Source organism: Symphodus melops (assembly GCF_947650265.1).
Source record: "Symphodus melops genome assembly, contig: scaffold_314, whole genome shotgun sequence".
Lineage (NCBI taxonomy): Eukaryota > Metazoa > Chordata > Actinopteri > Labriformes > Labridae > Symphodus > Symphodus melops.
The window spans coordinates 10,001-25,000 of NW_027636426.1; the positions used below are offsets into that span (position 1 = coordinate 10,001).

The window sequence follows — 15,000 nt, forward strand, 5'->3', positions numbered from 1 at the left end:
TTGTTTGATTCTGCAGTCTGCACACAGACTCAGATAAGAGAGGATTACACTCTGATGGAAGACATCAGATTAAAGACACTTACTGTATTTCCCTTTTGACTTTTCTTTCTTTTGTTGGTTTCTTGTTAAGAGCTTCATGAAACAGCTGCGAGCGCGACGCTGAGCTCAACACTTTCTACATCCTCATTTATGAGACGCTTTCTAGTGTACAACACAAGCAAGGACAGGAAGTGGCCTGAGGCGGAGCATCCTCATCCTCCTCATCATCAGGAAGGTCATAAAGAGCTGGGTCTTCAGCTTTCTTAAAGGTGCAAAGGGACTCCAATAGAGTGTGTACGTTTGTTTCACCAGCAGGGGGCGACAGAGGAGAGTTAGAGACCCTGTTGTAAAGGTTGGGTCTTTCTCTGGCAGAGCGTATCGTGTGTTTTGTGACGGTGTAATTTCACTCAGGGACTTTCAACACCACAAACTGACCTGACGACGAGTGTCTTTAAATAAAATAATAAAGACACAAGTTAAAATCCTTTCTGTAAGTCGTATCTCTACATCAGAGCTTGATGGTCCTCTGAGTGAAGCATCTGAGGGCAGGCTGCTGCGTGTCAGGTTACAGGTGTTGAAAGGTCCAATCAGAAGGTAACCTGAGATCTGTGACTGCCTGCTGCTTAGACAGGTACAGTTACAGGTGTGCTTAGTGAAAGTGAAGAAGAAGATCTATAAATATCGTCTTTACTCTGGTGCTCGCTAATCTGCTGCCGTCCAGTTCACCTGCTTATAATCAGACGATGGTAAACCTGGCCGCGTGGCGTCACGTCCTGCTGATAAGCTCTGATCACTGACCAAGTGACCCTGGAAATACAGCCTGCTGCAGACGTTACAGTCTGTTTACCTGCTGCAGACGTTACAGTCTGTTTACCTGCTGCAGACGTTACAGCCTGTTTACCTGCTGCAGACGTTACAGTCTGTTTACCTGCTGCAGACGTTACAGCCTGTTTACCTGCTGCAGACGTTACAGCCTGTTTACCTGCTGCAGACGTTACAGCCTGTTTACCTGCAGACGTTACAGCCTGTTTACCTGCTGCAGACGTTACAGCCTGTTTACCTGCTGCAGATGTTACAGTCTGTTTACCTGCTGCAGACGTTACAGTCTGTTTACCTGCTGCAGACGTTACAGTCTGTTTACCTGCTGCAGACGTTACAGCCTGTTTACCTGCTGCAGACGTTACAGCCTGTTTACCTGCTGCAGACGTTACAGCCTGTTTACCTGCTGCAGACGTTACAGCCTGTTTACCTGCTGCAGACGTTACAGCCTGTTTACCTGCTGCAGACGTTACAGTCTGTTTACCTGCTGCAGACGTTACAGCCTGTTTACCTGCTGCAGACGTTACAGCCTGTTTACCTGCTGCAGACGTTACAGTCTGTTTACCTGCTGCAGACGTTACAGCCTGTTTACCTGCTGCAGACGTTACAGTCTGTTTACCTGCTGCAGACGTTACAGTCTGTTTACCTGCTGCAGACGTTACAGCCTGTTTACCTGCTGCAGACGTTACAGTCTGTTTACCTGCTGCAGACGTTACAGCCTGTTTACCTGCTGCAGACGTTACAGTCTGTTTACCTGCTGCAGACGTTACAGTCTGTTTACCTGCTGCAGACGTTACAGTCTGTTTACCTGCTGCAGACGTTACAGCCTGTTTACCTGCTGCAGACGTTACAGTCTGTTTACCTGCTGCAGACGTTACAGTCTGTTTACCTGCTGCAGACGTTACAGCCTGTTTACCTGCTGCAGACGTTACAGTCTGTTTACCTGCTGCAGACGTTACAGCCTGTTTACCTGCTGCAGACGTTACAGTCTGTTTACCTGCTGCAGACGTTACAGCCTGTTTACCTGCTGCAGACGTTACAGCCTGTTTACCTGCTGCAGACGTTACAGCCTGTTTACCTGCTGCAGACGTTACAGTCTGTTTACCTGCAGACGTTACAGCCTGTTTACCTGCTGCAGACGTTACAGCCTGTTTACCTGCTGCAGACGTTACAGCCTGTTTACCTGAGTGGAGCTGCAGGTCAATTCAATGAGGTGGTTGGTGTTTGTGGAAGCTGTTGTCACAGACTAATTACTAATTACACTCCGCGTGTGTGTGTGTGTCTGTGTGTCTGTGTGTGTGTGTGTGTGTGTGTGTGTGTGTGTGTGTGTGTGTGTGTGTGTGTGTGTGTGTGTGTATCCAGTAGGTAGCCTTGGTCTTAATTATTGTCTCTTCCTGTTGTCGTGCTGCTCCCCCCCCCTCTGAGTGTTTTATAATTCATGCTTCTCTGTGTGTGTCGGTGAAAACAGGAAAGATCAGTGACGTCTGTGTCGACCAATCACAGCGCTGCTCAAAGTCTTGATTTGGACCTGCTGCTCACTGAACAGTGAATCGTGTGTGTGTGTACGATGTGATCACACTCAAACTGCTCCTGTGTTTAGCTCAAAGAAAAGTTCTCTTAAAGATGACACAGAGACTGCGTCTGCAGTAAACAGGAAGTAAAGGTGCAGAAGGACAAACAGCAGCGCTGTGTTTGCTCCGCCCTGCAGGCAATTTAACCCTTTCAGAGTCCTTTAAATCAGGACACGAGTCTCGTATTCGTATGAGTGTGGTGGTCCAGCAGTCTTATAGAGAGCCAAAGTCATGACATCACTTCCTGTCTAGTTCCTGTTTATGAGTAAACTTTGAGCTTCTGTTCATCTCATACAAACAGGTGTGGTGATTCATCGTTCAGTCTACAGACTCACCTGTTCTGATTTGTCTGCTGTTTGTGCCTTTAAATCAAACTTTTCAATCATTTCAAACATTTCTAACTTCAGGAACAAAATCTGGAGGTTTGAGTCTCTCTTTGGTTCTTTATGGATCTCAATATTGATGTTTGATTTTGGATTAAAAGCTTCGTAGCTGCAGGTGCTAATTTCTTTTTGCGCTTAACAGCCAGAGGAGCTTTCAGAAGCCCCGCCCCTCTCTTCCGCCATCATGGACACTTTTTTCCGCCGTCACTTTAAGAGGAAGGAAACGGCGCTTCAGCTGGATGCAGAAAGTAAAGCCAATCAGCGGAGGCCCAGCGTGGCTGTCCCGACCAGCAAAGCCCGCCGGAGGTCCAGCGCAGGGCTGCCCTCCTCCACGCTGACCCAGAGACGGCGCTCCAGCATCCAGCTGCCGGGGGGGGTGCCGAGTGCAGGAGGGGGGCGTCTGGCCAAGTCGTCCAGAGACAAAAGGTGGTCAGGTCACACTCGCAGGCGCTCCAGCACCACCACCCCCAACCTCAACCCGAGGTTCGCCGTGTGCAGGAAAAAGGTGGGGAAGCTGCGGACCATCGACACCCACCTGCTGGGGCCGTCCATGCTGCTGGCCAGTCTCATCCAGATGACTGAGGAGGAGGAGGAGGAGGAGGAAGAGGAGGGCATCGGGGCGGGGCTGCTGCCTGGAGAACAGCAGGTGGAGGTTAGAGGCGGGGCCAACAACAGGAGGAGGATGTTTTCCCGCTCCAGCAGCCTCCATTCAGACGGAGATGAAGACATCAGCGATTATTCTACTGCGGACAACAGCCAATCAGAGGACAGCCAGCTGTCAGAGGCGGAGCAGGCGGCCGAGGAGGACGACAGCACCTCGCACTCTCCTGATCCGGACTTCTCTTCCTCCACCTCCCTGGAGGTGATCAGAAAAACTCCCCAGCCTCCGTCATCATCCAGGCCCCTGATCCGGGCCCCTCGATGCCTCCGGAGGAACTCCTCTCAGGTGTATTCGGGCGACTCTGCTCCTTACAGCCGCCGCCGCGCCTCCAGCCAGAGGAAGAGGAGGAGGATCTCCACAATCTCCAAAGCTGGGAGCCCCTGGCCCGGGAGAGGCCCCCCACTGCCCTGCCGCAAGAGCTCAGTGTACTACTTCAACCAGCCGGCCTTCTACAGGGGCCCCGGGGCCCTCAGCCCGCTGGGAGCCCACGGCTACGACGCACACCTGGAGAGCTGGAGTAGCTTCTTGCTGTATGTAGTCTGTGACGGCTGATGTTAGCTTAGCTACATGTTTTAATCTGATGCTTTCTGGCTTCACTCCCGGGCGACGGTTGCTGCGTCCATCTTTATACACAGTCATGATTCACAGCTGTTGAATTCGCTGCCTGCGTGCAAATAAACGGCACTTTGTAGGACGCGTTACTGCAGGATTCCTCTAGAGGGAGCACCGTGTGATCAGACGCTGTAAAGCTCCGAGGTAGAGATGATGTGGCGTGCACGGTTGTTGCTACGCAACGGCGACGCTGATCATGGCGCTGTGAACTTTTCTTCTAAACTTTTGTTGTCGTGGCGCTCTGGTGTCTCTGATCACCGCACAGCTCTACACTGCTCCTAGTGGTGATGTGCATATTGCATCCTGTGGAAGCTTAGCGTTCGTTTCTGAGGCTGGCACAACGAACGCTCCAAAGCAGGAAACGCACGGCTGACGTCAGGCGTTCTTAAAGTAAACATGTCTGAATAATTGTTTGCAGGGAGATCCACCTCCATCAGCACAGAGATTATGAAAGACGGCCTTCGGGTTGAGGCTCCCAGAAGGGGAGAACTTCTGCTGTGTGTCTCGGATCTTTGGACAGCATGGCGTCCAGAGTCTGAGCAACGCGTCGATGTCTTTAAAGATCAGCTGTGACATTCTGCTGCACACACAAACGCTCTCCGTGGAGCTGCGGCTCATTAGCACACACGCCGGGTGAATCCTGCTCATCACGCCGCCTCTGTTGCTAAGGTCAAGTCATGATGCTGTGTTTGAGTTCTTCATTGTCTGGACGCCGGGCCTTCAGAGCCCGCGGGGATAATAACTGATAACCAAACAGAGGGGGCTTTATTTATTCTGCAGGTTGCCGTGGTAACGACATTACCTGAATTAAATACGACACGAAAACTGACACATAAACCTGACGAAAGGAAAAATGTTTACTTCATCAGAACCAGAACATCTGGACCTTAATCATCATTAGAACCAAAATCAAAAACCAGAACATCCTCAGAACCCAAAATCAGAACCAGAATATCCTCAGAACCCAAAATCAGAACCAGAACATCCTCAGTACCGGAGCTTATGACATGAGTTTCGGGTTTGACACTCTGAAGTTTCCTGCAGGGAACAAACGGCTCATTAATTACAGGCGGTATAAAAACACAACGTGATGAAACTTTTCTCGCTGACTGGATCCTTAAAAACTCTTCTGTTGTGTTTTCAGGAAAGCTTTGGCGAAGTCGGGCCTGCAGAACGTGGGGACGCAGCCCAACGCGTTGACACCCGGAGAGAGCGACGCTCTGCAGGAACCAATCAGCAGCATCGACTGGAGCGTGAGTCACTCCTTGATATGATCTGTTAGAAAGCTTGGGTTGTCATGGTAACACATTTCGATACCATGACTGCATCATCATGTCTCTGCTACATGAAAGCACCCAGACTGTTTGTCTAAATAAAACAGTCAATGTTTTTGTTGATCTGTGGTTGTTTACGTTTCCTCACACATCATCGCTGCGGTGAAAACGTGACGATGACTTCGCTCGCAGGATAACGCTCAGTTCGGGGACCACATCTGGTTTGAGACCAGCGGCTCTGGAGACTTCTGCTACGTTGGAGAGCAATACTGCATCGCTAAATCCCTGGTGAGTTAGTCACAGCGCCCCCTGTGGTCAGGAACGCCACACGTTCATCTCAGTACTTCAGCCAGACTTTGATCTGACGACTAATAAAATATTACTGATGAAAATAATACAAAGTATTGTTAGAATTACAAACAGATGGAACTGACTCTTTCAAACAAGTAGAACAAACAGCAGTGCATTGTGGGTCTGTAAACAATGTCAAAAAGGTTTGACCAGCATGGCTAATGTTAGCATTGCTAACATCACCAGTCTTCAGTCCTTACAGGTTAATACCAACACACTGTGGCGTGCTGTCGTCCCCTCAGGGTCAAAGTTCAGCATCAGGTCATGTGACATTTGATGCAAAGTGAAAACAAACCAAATAAAGATGCAGAAATGTTCCCCCCTCTCTTTGGCTCGCAGCAGGTTTGAAGTGTGTTAGTCTGTTACCATGAGGAGGGATCATCAGGAAATCAATCTGTTGTTGTTTTGCAGCAAAAGTCAGTGGCGAGGAAGAAATGTGCTGGCTGTAAGATCTCTGTTCACACCATGTGCATGGAGCAGCTGGAGAAGGTAAAGTGTGGAAGATCAGCTTTAATCTGCTGTGTTTATTCTCCATGCTCACAGTCTCTCCTCCACTGTGTTCAGATTAATTTCAGGTGCAAGCCTTCGTTTAGGGAACCAGGATCCCGAGCTGTTCGAGAGGTACGTCTCTGCTCAGATCATTTAAGATGAATTTACCTCAATCTGTCATGAAACTGTCGGTGAATAAATGTCGTGTTTCAGCCCAACGTGGTGCGACACCACTGGGTCCACAGGAGGCGTCAGACAGGGAAGTGTCGACAGTGTGGGAAGGTAAGCCTCCGTCGTCCCTCCCAGCTTTACCTGAACATATGATGAAGAGCTGACTGACTGTTTTCATTTGTCTCCTGAAGGGATTCCAGCAGAAGTTTTCATTTCACAGCAAAGAGATCGTCGCCATCAGCTGCTCGTGGTGCAAACAGGCTGTAAGTATCACGTTCAACCAGCTGATAGAGAATCATCCATCCATCATCCATCCATCCATCATCCATCCATCCATCCATCCATCCATCATCCATCATCCATCATCCATCAATCATCCATCCATCCATCCATCCATCATCCATCAATCATCCATCATCCATCATCCATCCATCATCCATCAATCATCCATCATCCATCATCCATCCATCCATCATTCATCCATCATCCATCCATCATCCATCCTTCCATCCATCCATCATCCATCCATCCATCCATCCATCCATCATCCATCCATCATCCATCATCCATCCATCATCCATCCATCCATCCATCCATCATCCATCCATCATCCATCATCCATCCATCATCCATCCATCCATCATCCATCCATCATCCATCCATCATCCATCAATCATCTATCCATCATCCATCATTCATCCATCCATCCATCATTCATCCATCCATCCATCCATCATCATCCATCCATCCATCATCCATCCATCCATCCATCATCCATCATCCATCCATCCATCCATCATCATCCATCCTCCATCATCATCCATCATCCATCATCCATCCATCCATCATCCATCATCCATCCATCCATCATCCATCCATCCAACCATCCATCATCCATCATCCATCCATCCATCATCCATCATCCATCCATCCATCATCCATCATCCATCCATCCAACCATCCATCATCCATCATCCATCCATCCATCATCCATCATCCATCCATCCATCATCCATCATCCATCCATCCAACCATCCATCATCCATCCATCATCCATCCTTCCATCCATCCATCATCCATCCATCATCCATCATCCATCCATCCACCAATTGGTTAATCTGTAACCCTCAAACCTCTACATTCTGTTAATCAACCAATTTTCCAGTCTGTCAACTCATCCTTCATTTATCCACCAATAAATCAACAACCCCTGAATCCATTTATCTATATTTTACAAATGTATAATAAAAGTGTTCTCAGCTCATTTTACAAACAGAGCAGGTTTGGAGCGGACTCTTTGTTCAAAGAACATTTTTCCTTTTTACTGCAGCGGATGTGTCAGGACCAGCTCTGAGAGCCAGCTCTCATTAAGTTCTGCTTCGGTTCTGTGGCTTTGTTTGCAGTTTTTTGTCTTGAGTTTTTGTTTGAATTTTTGTATTTTTGCAATTCAGAAGTTTGATTTAAATATTAAACACGAGCTTTTTCATAAAAACACTGAACACAAAAGAGCTTTCAACACACAAGCTAGTCATTTGTACAAAGTTCAGTTCCTACATTAAGGGCCCTTCTGGAGTCAAAAGAGCCGACTCTCTGAAAAGAGCTGAACTTCCCATCACTAAAAACTGTGAAGTCTCCTCTTCTGTCTCAGTGTAAGAGTGATGTCACTTCCTGTCGGTTTCAGTACCACAACAAGGTGACGTGTTTCATGCTGCAGCAGATCGAGGAGTGCTGCTCTCTGGGAGCTCACGCCGCCGTCATCATCCCTCCGACCTGGATCATCAGAGTCCGCAGGAGCCAGGTACTCTCACCTGTAGCACTCACAGAGCGTTATGTTCTCACACTGAGGTATAACCACAGAGGCTGTCAGCCTTACCTGCCATGATACTAAGGTCCAATATCAGCCAGATCATTCACATGAGTTGATCTTTCGTCCTTGTTCGACCCCTGTCGTTAAATCTTTTAAGTTCTTTCAAAATTAAAGTCAGTTTGAAACCAGAGAGATGAAGACTCCTGGCTGAAGGACACAAGTTTAAAAAGATGAATCCTCTGACAGCTGGAACTCATCTTGTTGTGTTTGTCTGCAGACGTCTCTAAAGTCGAGTAAAAAGAAGAAAAGGACGTCGCTGAAGTGCAACAAGTCGAGCAAGAAGGGAGCAGAGGTGAGACGTCTTCAGTCTTTGTTTGTCTGATCACCATCCTGAGGCTTCACTCATGTGTTCAGTGTTGTTCATTAAAGGTAACGATCATGAGGCGTGCTGCAGCTTCTCCATGTTTGTTCATGTGTCAGACTTCTGGACCTTTCTCCTCCGTCTCTCAGGTCCAAGATGGCCGCTGGAAGCCCTTCCTGGTGAAGCCCCTCCCCTCTCAGCTCATGAAGCCTCTGCTGGTGTTTGTTAACCCAAAGAGTGGAGGAAACCAGGTAACAGAGTCCTGCATTAGTCCTGCCTGCAAGAGATCAGCTGATCTAAGAGTCTATGTCCACCAATCACGATCCTCCGTCACTCTGCTGCAGCCTCTGTCAGCACACTGTTTATTCCCTGATGAACTGTTTGCTTGTCAGAATCGTTATATCAGGTTCTGTTCTGATTCCAACCTTCAGGGAGCGAAGATCATCCAGTCCTTCATGTGGTACCTGAACCCTCGACAGGTGTTTGACCTGACCAAGGGAGGACCCAGAGACGGGTGAGCTTACGAGGACACGCCGTCACATCATCACTACGGTGAAATGGACCAATCAGAGAACAGAATAAAGATGTTAACGCCCACAGGACTCACAAAGTTTGTCTCTGCAGATTGGAGCTGTATGCCAAAGTCCCCAACCTGAGGATCCTGGCCTGTGGGGGAGACGGGACGGTGAGTCCAACTTCATTATCAAACACACTCAACAAGTCCTCGTCTGAAGAGTCCGGATGTTTCTTTATGTATCTTATATTCATTTATCCTCTCAAAGCAGCCAGCTCGATTATAATAAAAACATGCAGTTTATAACTTCACAGAGATCATTTAAACACAGACGATCTGCAGCTAGCATGCTAACGTACAGGACCTGGACCCCCTCCTGGACCCCCTACAGTTCTGCTGATGATGCTGTCAGCCTCAAGCAGGACCAGCTCTCTCAGCTGATCAGCCTGACTCCTCCTGCAGGTGGATCACAGACTTCCTGTCTGCAGGACCATCATCACCGACTCCCCTCGAGACTGCGTCCTTTCCCCTCTGCGCTCCCTGTGCACTAACAGCTCTGTGTGTGTGTGTGTGTGTGTGTGTGTGTTCAGGTGGGCTGGATCTTGTCAGTGTTGGACCAGTTGAAGCTCCGCCCTCCACCCCCTGTGGGAATCCTTCCTCTGGGGACTGGGAACGACCTGGCCAGGACCTTGAACTGGGGCGGGGTGAGACTTCCTGAAACACGTTTCAGACAGAAACTCTGTTTGCTCCTTTGAGTCCATGTAAATAAATTCTTCCTCCTCCAGGGCTACACAGATGAACCAATCACAAAGATCCTCTCTCACGTCGAGGATGGGAACATCGTCCAGCTGGACCGCTGGAACCTGAACGTGGAGGCGAACCCCGAGGCTCGACCAGAGGACCAGGACGAACACCAGACAGACAAGGTCAGACGGTCTCAGGAGAGTCTGTTTTATAAGAAGCTTCTGAACGTCTCTTTTCTGATCCTTTCTGATGCTTCCTGTTTCTCAGCTTCCCATCGACGTCTTCAACAACTACTTCAGTCTGGGCTTTGATGCTCACGTCACCCTGGGCTTCCATGAATCCAGAGGTCAGTCCACACGCCGCTCCAGGATACATGATGGAGGGGGGGCGTTTCACTCCTACATGTCCTGTGAAACGTGCATTTGAACAGAATCTCAACGTGAACCAAAGAGTGGAGAAGAACATCCTGGAGAACAGGAAACAGAATCAGATATGTTACCTACTCGTTGCTGAATGTTTTTTTGTTTTTCTTTTCAGAGGCAAATCCAGAGAAGTTCAACAGTCGCTTCAGGAATAAGATGTTCTACGCCGGGGTGAGTGTCCACGCCGGCCTGTAGTGGGCCGTACTCCTGTATAGTTCACCAGCAGAGGAGTTCAGGTGTGTGGATGTCAGGTTTGTAACGCTCAGTGTTTGTGTTACTGTGTCTCAGACGGCCTTCTCAGATTTCCTCAGCGGCAGTTCCAAAGACCTCGCCAAGCACATCAAAGTGGTGGTGAGTATCAAGTCAAGTATGAGACTCTGGTGATCAGCCGTCCTCGTCACAGCGGAGGATCAGCCTGACACAGAACGGAAGGAGATTATAAAGTCTGCATGCGTTTCCTGTCCTCAGTGTGACGGGACAGATCTGACTGCCAAAGTCCAGGAGATGAAGCTTCAGTGTCTCCTCTTCCTCAACATCCCCAGGTGAGAGGAGCAGACTGCGTCCTTAAAAACTACATTTCCCATCTTTAATTAACTTATGAAGCTTCATCACAATACAGTACATTACATAAAAGTAATACAGGTGTATCAGTAACAGGTGTATCAGTACAGGTGTATCAGTAACAGGTGTATCAGTAACAGGTGTATCAGTACAGGTGTATCAGTAACAGGTGTATCAGTAACAGGTGTAGCAGTACAGGTGTATCAGTAACAGGTGTATCAGTACAGGTGTATCAGTAACAGGTGTATCAGTAACAGGTGTATCAGTACAGGTGTATCAGTACAGGTGTATCAGTACAGGTGTATCAGTAACAGGTGTATCAGTAACAGGTGTATCAGTAACAGGTGTATAAGTAACAGGTGTATCAGTAACAGGTGTATCAGTACAGGTGTATCAGTACAGGTGTATCAGTAACAGGTGTATCAGTAACAGGTGTATCAGTACAGGTGTATCAGTACAGGTGTATCAGTAACAGGTGTATCAGTAACAGGTGTATCAGTACAGGTGTATCAGTAACAGGTGTATCAGTACAGGTGTATCAGTAACAGGTGTATCAGTAACAGGTGTATCAGTAACAGGTGTATCAGTACAGGTGTATCAGTAACAGGTGTATCAGTAACAGGTGTGTCCTGTAGGTACTGTGCTGGCACGACGCCGTGGGGTCACCCCAGTGAGCACCAGGACTTTGAACCTCAGCGCCATGACGACGGCTGCATCGAGGTCATCGGATTCACCATGACCAGTCTGGTGAGCTCTGTCTGTTAGTGTGTTACCCATGTGCTACCTGTTAGCTACCCGTGTGTTACCTGTGTGCTACCCATGTGCTACCTGTTAGCTACCCGTGTGTTACCTGTGTGCTACCCATGTGCTACCTGTTAGCTACCCGTGTGTTACCTGTTAGCTACCCGTGTGTTACCCGTGTGTTACCCATGTGTTACCTGTGTGTTACCCGTGTGTTACCCATGTGTTACCCATGTGTTACCTGTTAGCTACCCGTGTGTTACCCATGTGTTACCCATGTGTTACCTGTTAGCTACCCGTGTGTTACCCGTGTGTTACCCATGTGTTACCCATGTGTTACCTGTTAGCTACCCGTGTGTTACCCATGTGTTACCCATGTGTTACCTGTTAGCTACCCGTGTGTTACCCGTGTGTTACCCATGTGTTACCTGTTAGCTACCCGTGTGTTACCCATGTGTTACCCATGTGTTACCTGTTAGCTACCCGTGTGTTACCTGTGTGTTTCCCATGTGTTACCTGTGTGTTACCCATGTGTTACCTGTTAGCTACCCGTGTGTTACCCGTGTGTTACCCGCGTGTTACCCGTGTGTTACCTCTGTGTTACCCGTGTGTTACCCGTGTGTGATTTGTGTTACCCGTGTGTTACCCGTGTGTGATTTGTGTCACAGGTGTACTTGCAGCATCTATTCCCCATGTGTCTTACCTGTGTTGTCATGGTGTATGAGCGGTGTTTTCCTTGAGGTGTAACCTTGTGTCTTTGTATCCAGGCCACGCTGCAGGTGGGAGGCCACGGCGAGCGGCTCCATCAGTGTAAAGAGGTGACCCTCACCACCTTCAAGTCCATCCCCATGCAGGTGGACGGGGAACCGTGTAAACTGGCCCCCTCCATCATCAACATCAACCTGAGGAGCCAGGCCAACATGGTGCAAAAGGCCAAGAGGAGGATCTCCATGCCCCACCTCAACGAGTACCAGAACTTTATTAACATACACCCACATCTCCTCCTCCTCTTCAGCGCTCCTCAAAACATGTTGTTCTAACTGTGTGTGTGTATGTGTGTGTGTGTGTGTGTGTGTGTGTGTGTGTGTGTGCAGCCAGCAGCCCGTCCCTGAGAAGCTGCAGATCAGAGTGAACAGGATCAGCATGGCGGCGTACGAAGCTCTGCACTACGACAAAGACCAGCTGAAGGAGGCCTGTGAGTCAGCAAAGGGTTAACCGTGACATTTATCATTTCTATATGTGTTAATATATTTAACTTTGATTATTTGGAGTTACCTGCGTCTCCTTAACTTCTCTTCTTTAAAGCATAACTTGTCATTATGGGATATTTTCTAAAAAGGCTCAGTAACTTCACACACATGAACATTTACAAACAAACAGCATCTGTCAGTTTAAAGTGAAGCTAGCTGGATGCTAGCGCCCTCGTGTGGCCTCATAGGTAATAACACCCTCCAGGGGACAGACGTGTTAAACATCACGATGCAGACAGACACCATGCTTCTTCTCGTTTCTACCGGCCGAGGCTCAGTCGGTAGAGTCGTCATCAACAGGAAGGTTGGGGGTTCGATCCCCAGCTGTAAGGACAGGACCCCTAATCCCAAGTCTCTATGAATGTGATTACTGACTTGGTCACGTTCGACAGCAGCCTCTACCATCCGTGGACCTTCAGCACTCGTGCAGCACAAAGAGAAAAATAAAGAAAGTGGCGTGGTGTTCTTCTTTTTGCAGCGACGCCGCTCGGTGTGATCACCGTCCCTGGAGACAGCGACCTGGAGACCTGCCGCTTACTGATCGAGCGTCTCCACGGCGACCTGGACCAGGTTCCTTTTATATCTGTTTGAATATTGAAGACATTTGAAGACCCTGATCAAAGCTTCTGTACAGTTTGTCAGACTGGTAGAGTCTGCAGCAGGTTGACGTTTGTCTCTGCTCCCTCAGGACGGGGAGGACATGAAGGGAGAGTGTGTGTCCTCTCAGAAACTCTCCATGAAGTGGTGTTTCCTCGACTGTGAGTCCACAGCACACACACACACACACACACACACATGTTCACACTAACGCTAACACTCTCAGCTGACCTGTGTGTCTGATGGCAGGTACGACTGCAGACCGTTTCTACAGGATCGACCGCGCTCAGGTGAGACGCACGTTTGTCATGAATCATTTAGTAAAAAGCAGAATGTGAACCAAACACTGAGCAGGTGGAGGTGCTTCATTCTTCTCAGGAGCAGGGCGTTAAGCTCCTCCCCCCAGCCTGTTTTACAGATGCAGTCTGTGTCGGGGTTCAGGTGTGTAAGAGAACTGGCTCCACGTGACGTCTCCTTATTGAACCTCTAAACGTTCCACTCTGAGAAAACAACTTCGATTTCATAAGAAATGAAGAAAAGAATCCATGAAAGATGAGCTCAGCAGCGTTTCAAACCTTTCTGTTTTATTTCACTTTGAAACTTTCGAATGTTTCAGCAGTTTTTTTTAAACTTGGTTTTGAAGCCGTTTCCAGAGAAGACGCTCGCTGCTTCTTCTCCTGACCGTCTCCAGATCAGTCTTCGTGGCGGTCTGGTGACCACCTTGTGAAGGTCTCGCTCTGGTTTACTCGGTCTTGTCTCCGAATTTGAAATCCAGACCGGTCTAGACCGCCGCTGCTGGCATGTTTCAACGTTACCGAGGTGGGAAGGAACACGCCTCGTTCTAAGATAACCGCCACAGCCTTCCCCGTGTTACGGTCTAAGTCCTACTGATAGTTCTGGTCTGGGTCTCGGAGCACCCTGGTCTCAGGAAAGTCTCGGTCTACGACACTCTCTCCCTCTGCTCCAGGAACACCTGAACTACGTGACAGAGATCTCTCAAGACGAGCTCTACATCCTGGACCCTGAGCTGGTCGCCAAGGAGACGGTGGGCACGTCCCCCGGGATGCCCGACCTGGTGGACTCTGAGGGACACCAGGAGCAGCAGAGACAGTTCGCCTTCCCCTGCTCGCCGTCTTCCCCGCCCTCCTCCACCACGCCCACCACGTCCAGCACGCCCAGGTGAGGAGCGTTTATTTATAAGACAGCCAGTTTGGGCCGTTGATGATGTCATCACCGGGGTCATGTGGTGCGCGTTTCTTCCAGGTAATATTTGATCACCTGACTCAGTTTTGTCAATTCTCCACTTTATTAGCAGCCGTGTCGTCACTGAAACTTTATGAATGTTTGTTTTTATGACGCTCGCTGGTTCAGCGTAAATTCAGATTACAGGTTGGGCAGTGAGCCAATCAGATGAACAAACACATCTGGAACGACCTACACAAACACAACATGGACATCATGTTCTGTGTGTGTCTATAAATCTGAGTTTGATTTCTCGTCTTTTCTGAGTGTGTGTTCTGAAGTCTGTGACATCAGCAGAAGGCCCAGGCCAGTTTCTCTTTGTTTACTTCAAACCTTCATTTGGCTCTTTCACCGGCTGTGATTGAACACAGGCGGATCATTAAACACCCTC

The 15,000-nt window shown here is 48.7% G+C and overlaps 1 protein-coding gene across 1 annotated transcript in view; it reads left to right on the top strand.

Moving 5' to 3' along the window:
* LOC306819534 (diacylglycerol kinase zeta-like) overlaps positions 1-15,000 on the top strand; it is a gene marked incomplete at its 3' end in the record, with an annotated part of 18,554 nt that overhangs the window by 2,037 nt on the left and 1,517 nt on the right. The window contains exons 2-26 of the mRNA XM_079373350.1: positions 2,955-4,003; positions 5,230-5,338; positions 5,552-5,647; positions 6,122-6,199; positions 6,275-6,331; positions 6,413-6,481; positions 6,562-6,633; positions 8,052-8,168; positions 8,455-8,529; positions 8,688-8,789; positions 8,970-9,052; positions 9,163-9,223; positions 9,643-9,756; positions 9,838-9,978; positions 10,064-10,142; positions 10,334-10,389; positions 10,507-10,569; positions 10,687-10,760; positions 11,415-11,526; positions 12,288-12,487; positions 12,615-12,715; positions 13,249-13,340; positions 13,459-13,528; positions 13,617-13,657; positions 14,335-14,546. Of these exons, the coding sequence (XP_079229476.1) occupies positions 2,997-4,003; positions 5,230-5,338; positions 5,552-5,647; positions 6,122-6,199; positions 6,275-6,331; positions 6,413-6,481; positions 6,562-6,633; positions 8,052-8,168; positions 8,455-8,529; positions 8,688-8,789; positions 8,970-9,052; positions 9,163-9,223; positions 9,643-9,756; positions 9,838-9,978; positions 10,064-10,142; positions 10,334-10,389; positions 10,507-10,569; positions 10,687-10,760; positions 11,415-11,526; positions 12,288-12,487; positions 12,615-12,715; positions 13,249-13,340; positions 13,459-13,528; positions 13,617-13,657; positions 14,335-14,546 (3,281 nt within the window). The remainder of the gene's footprint in view (positions 1-2,954; positions 4,004-5,229; positions 5,339-5,551; positions 5,648-6,121; positions 6,200-6,274; positions 6,332-6,412; positions 6,482-6,561; positions 6,634-8,051; positions 8,169-8,454; positions 8,530-8,687; positions 8,790-8,969; positions 9,053-9,162; positions 9,224-9,642; positions 9,757-9,837; positions 9,979-10,063; positions 10,143-10,333; positions 10,390-10,506; positions 10,570-10,686; positions 10,761-11,414; positions 11,527-12,287; positions 12,488-12,614; positions 12,716-13,248; positions 13,341-13,458; positions 13,529-13,616; positions 13,658-14,334; positions 14,547-15,000) is intronic.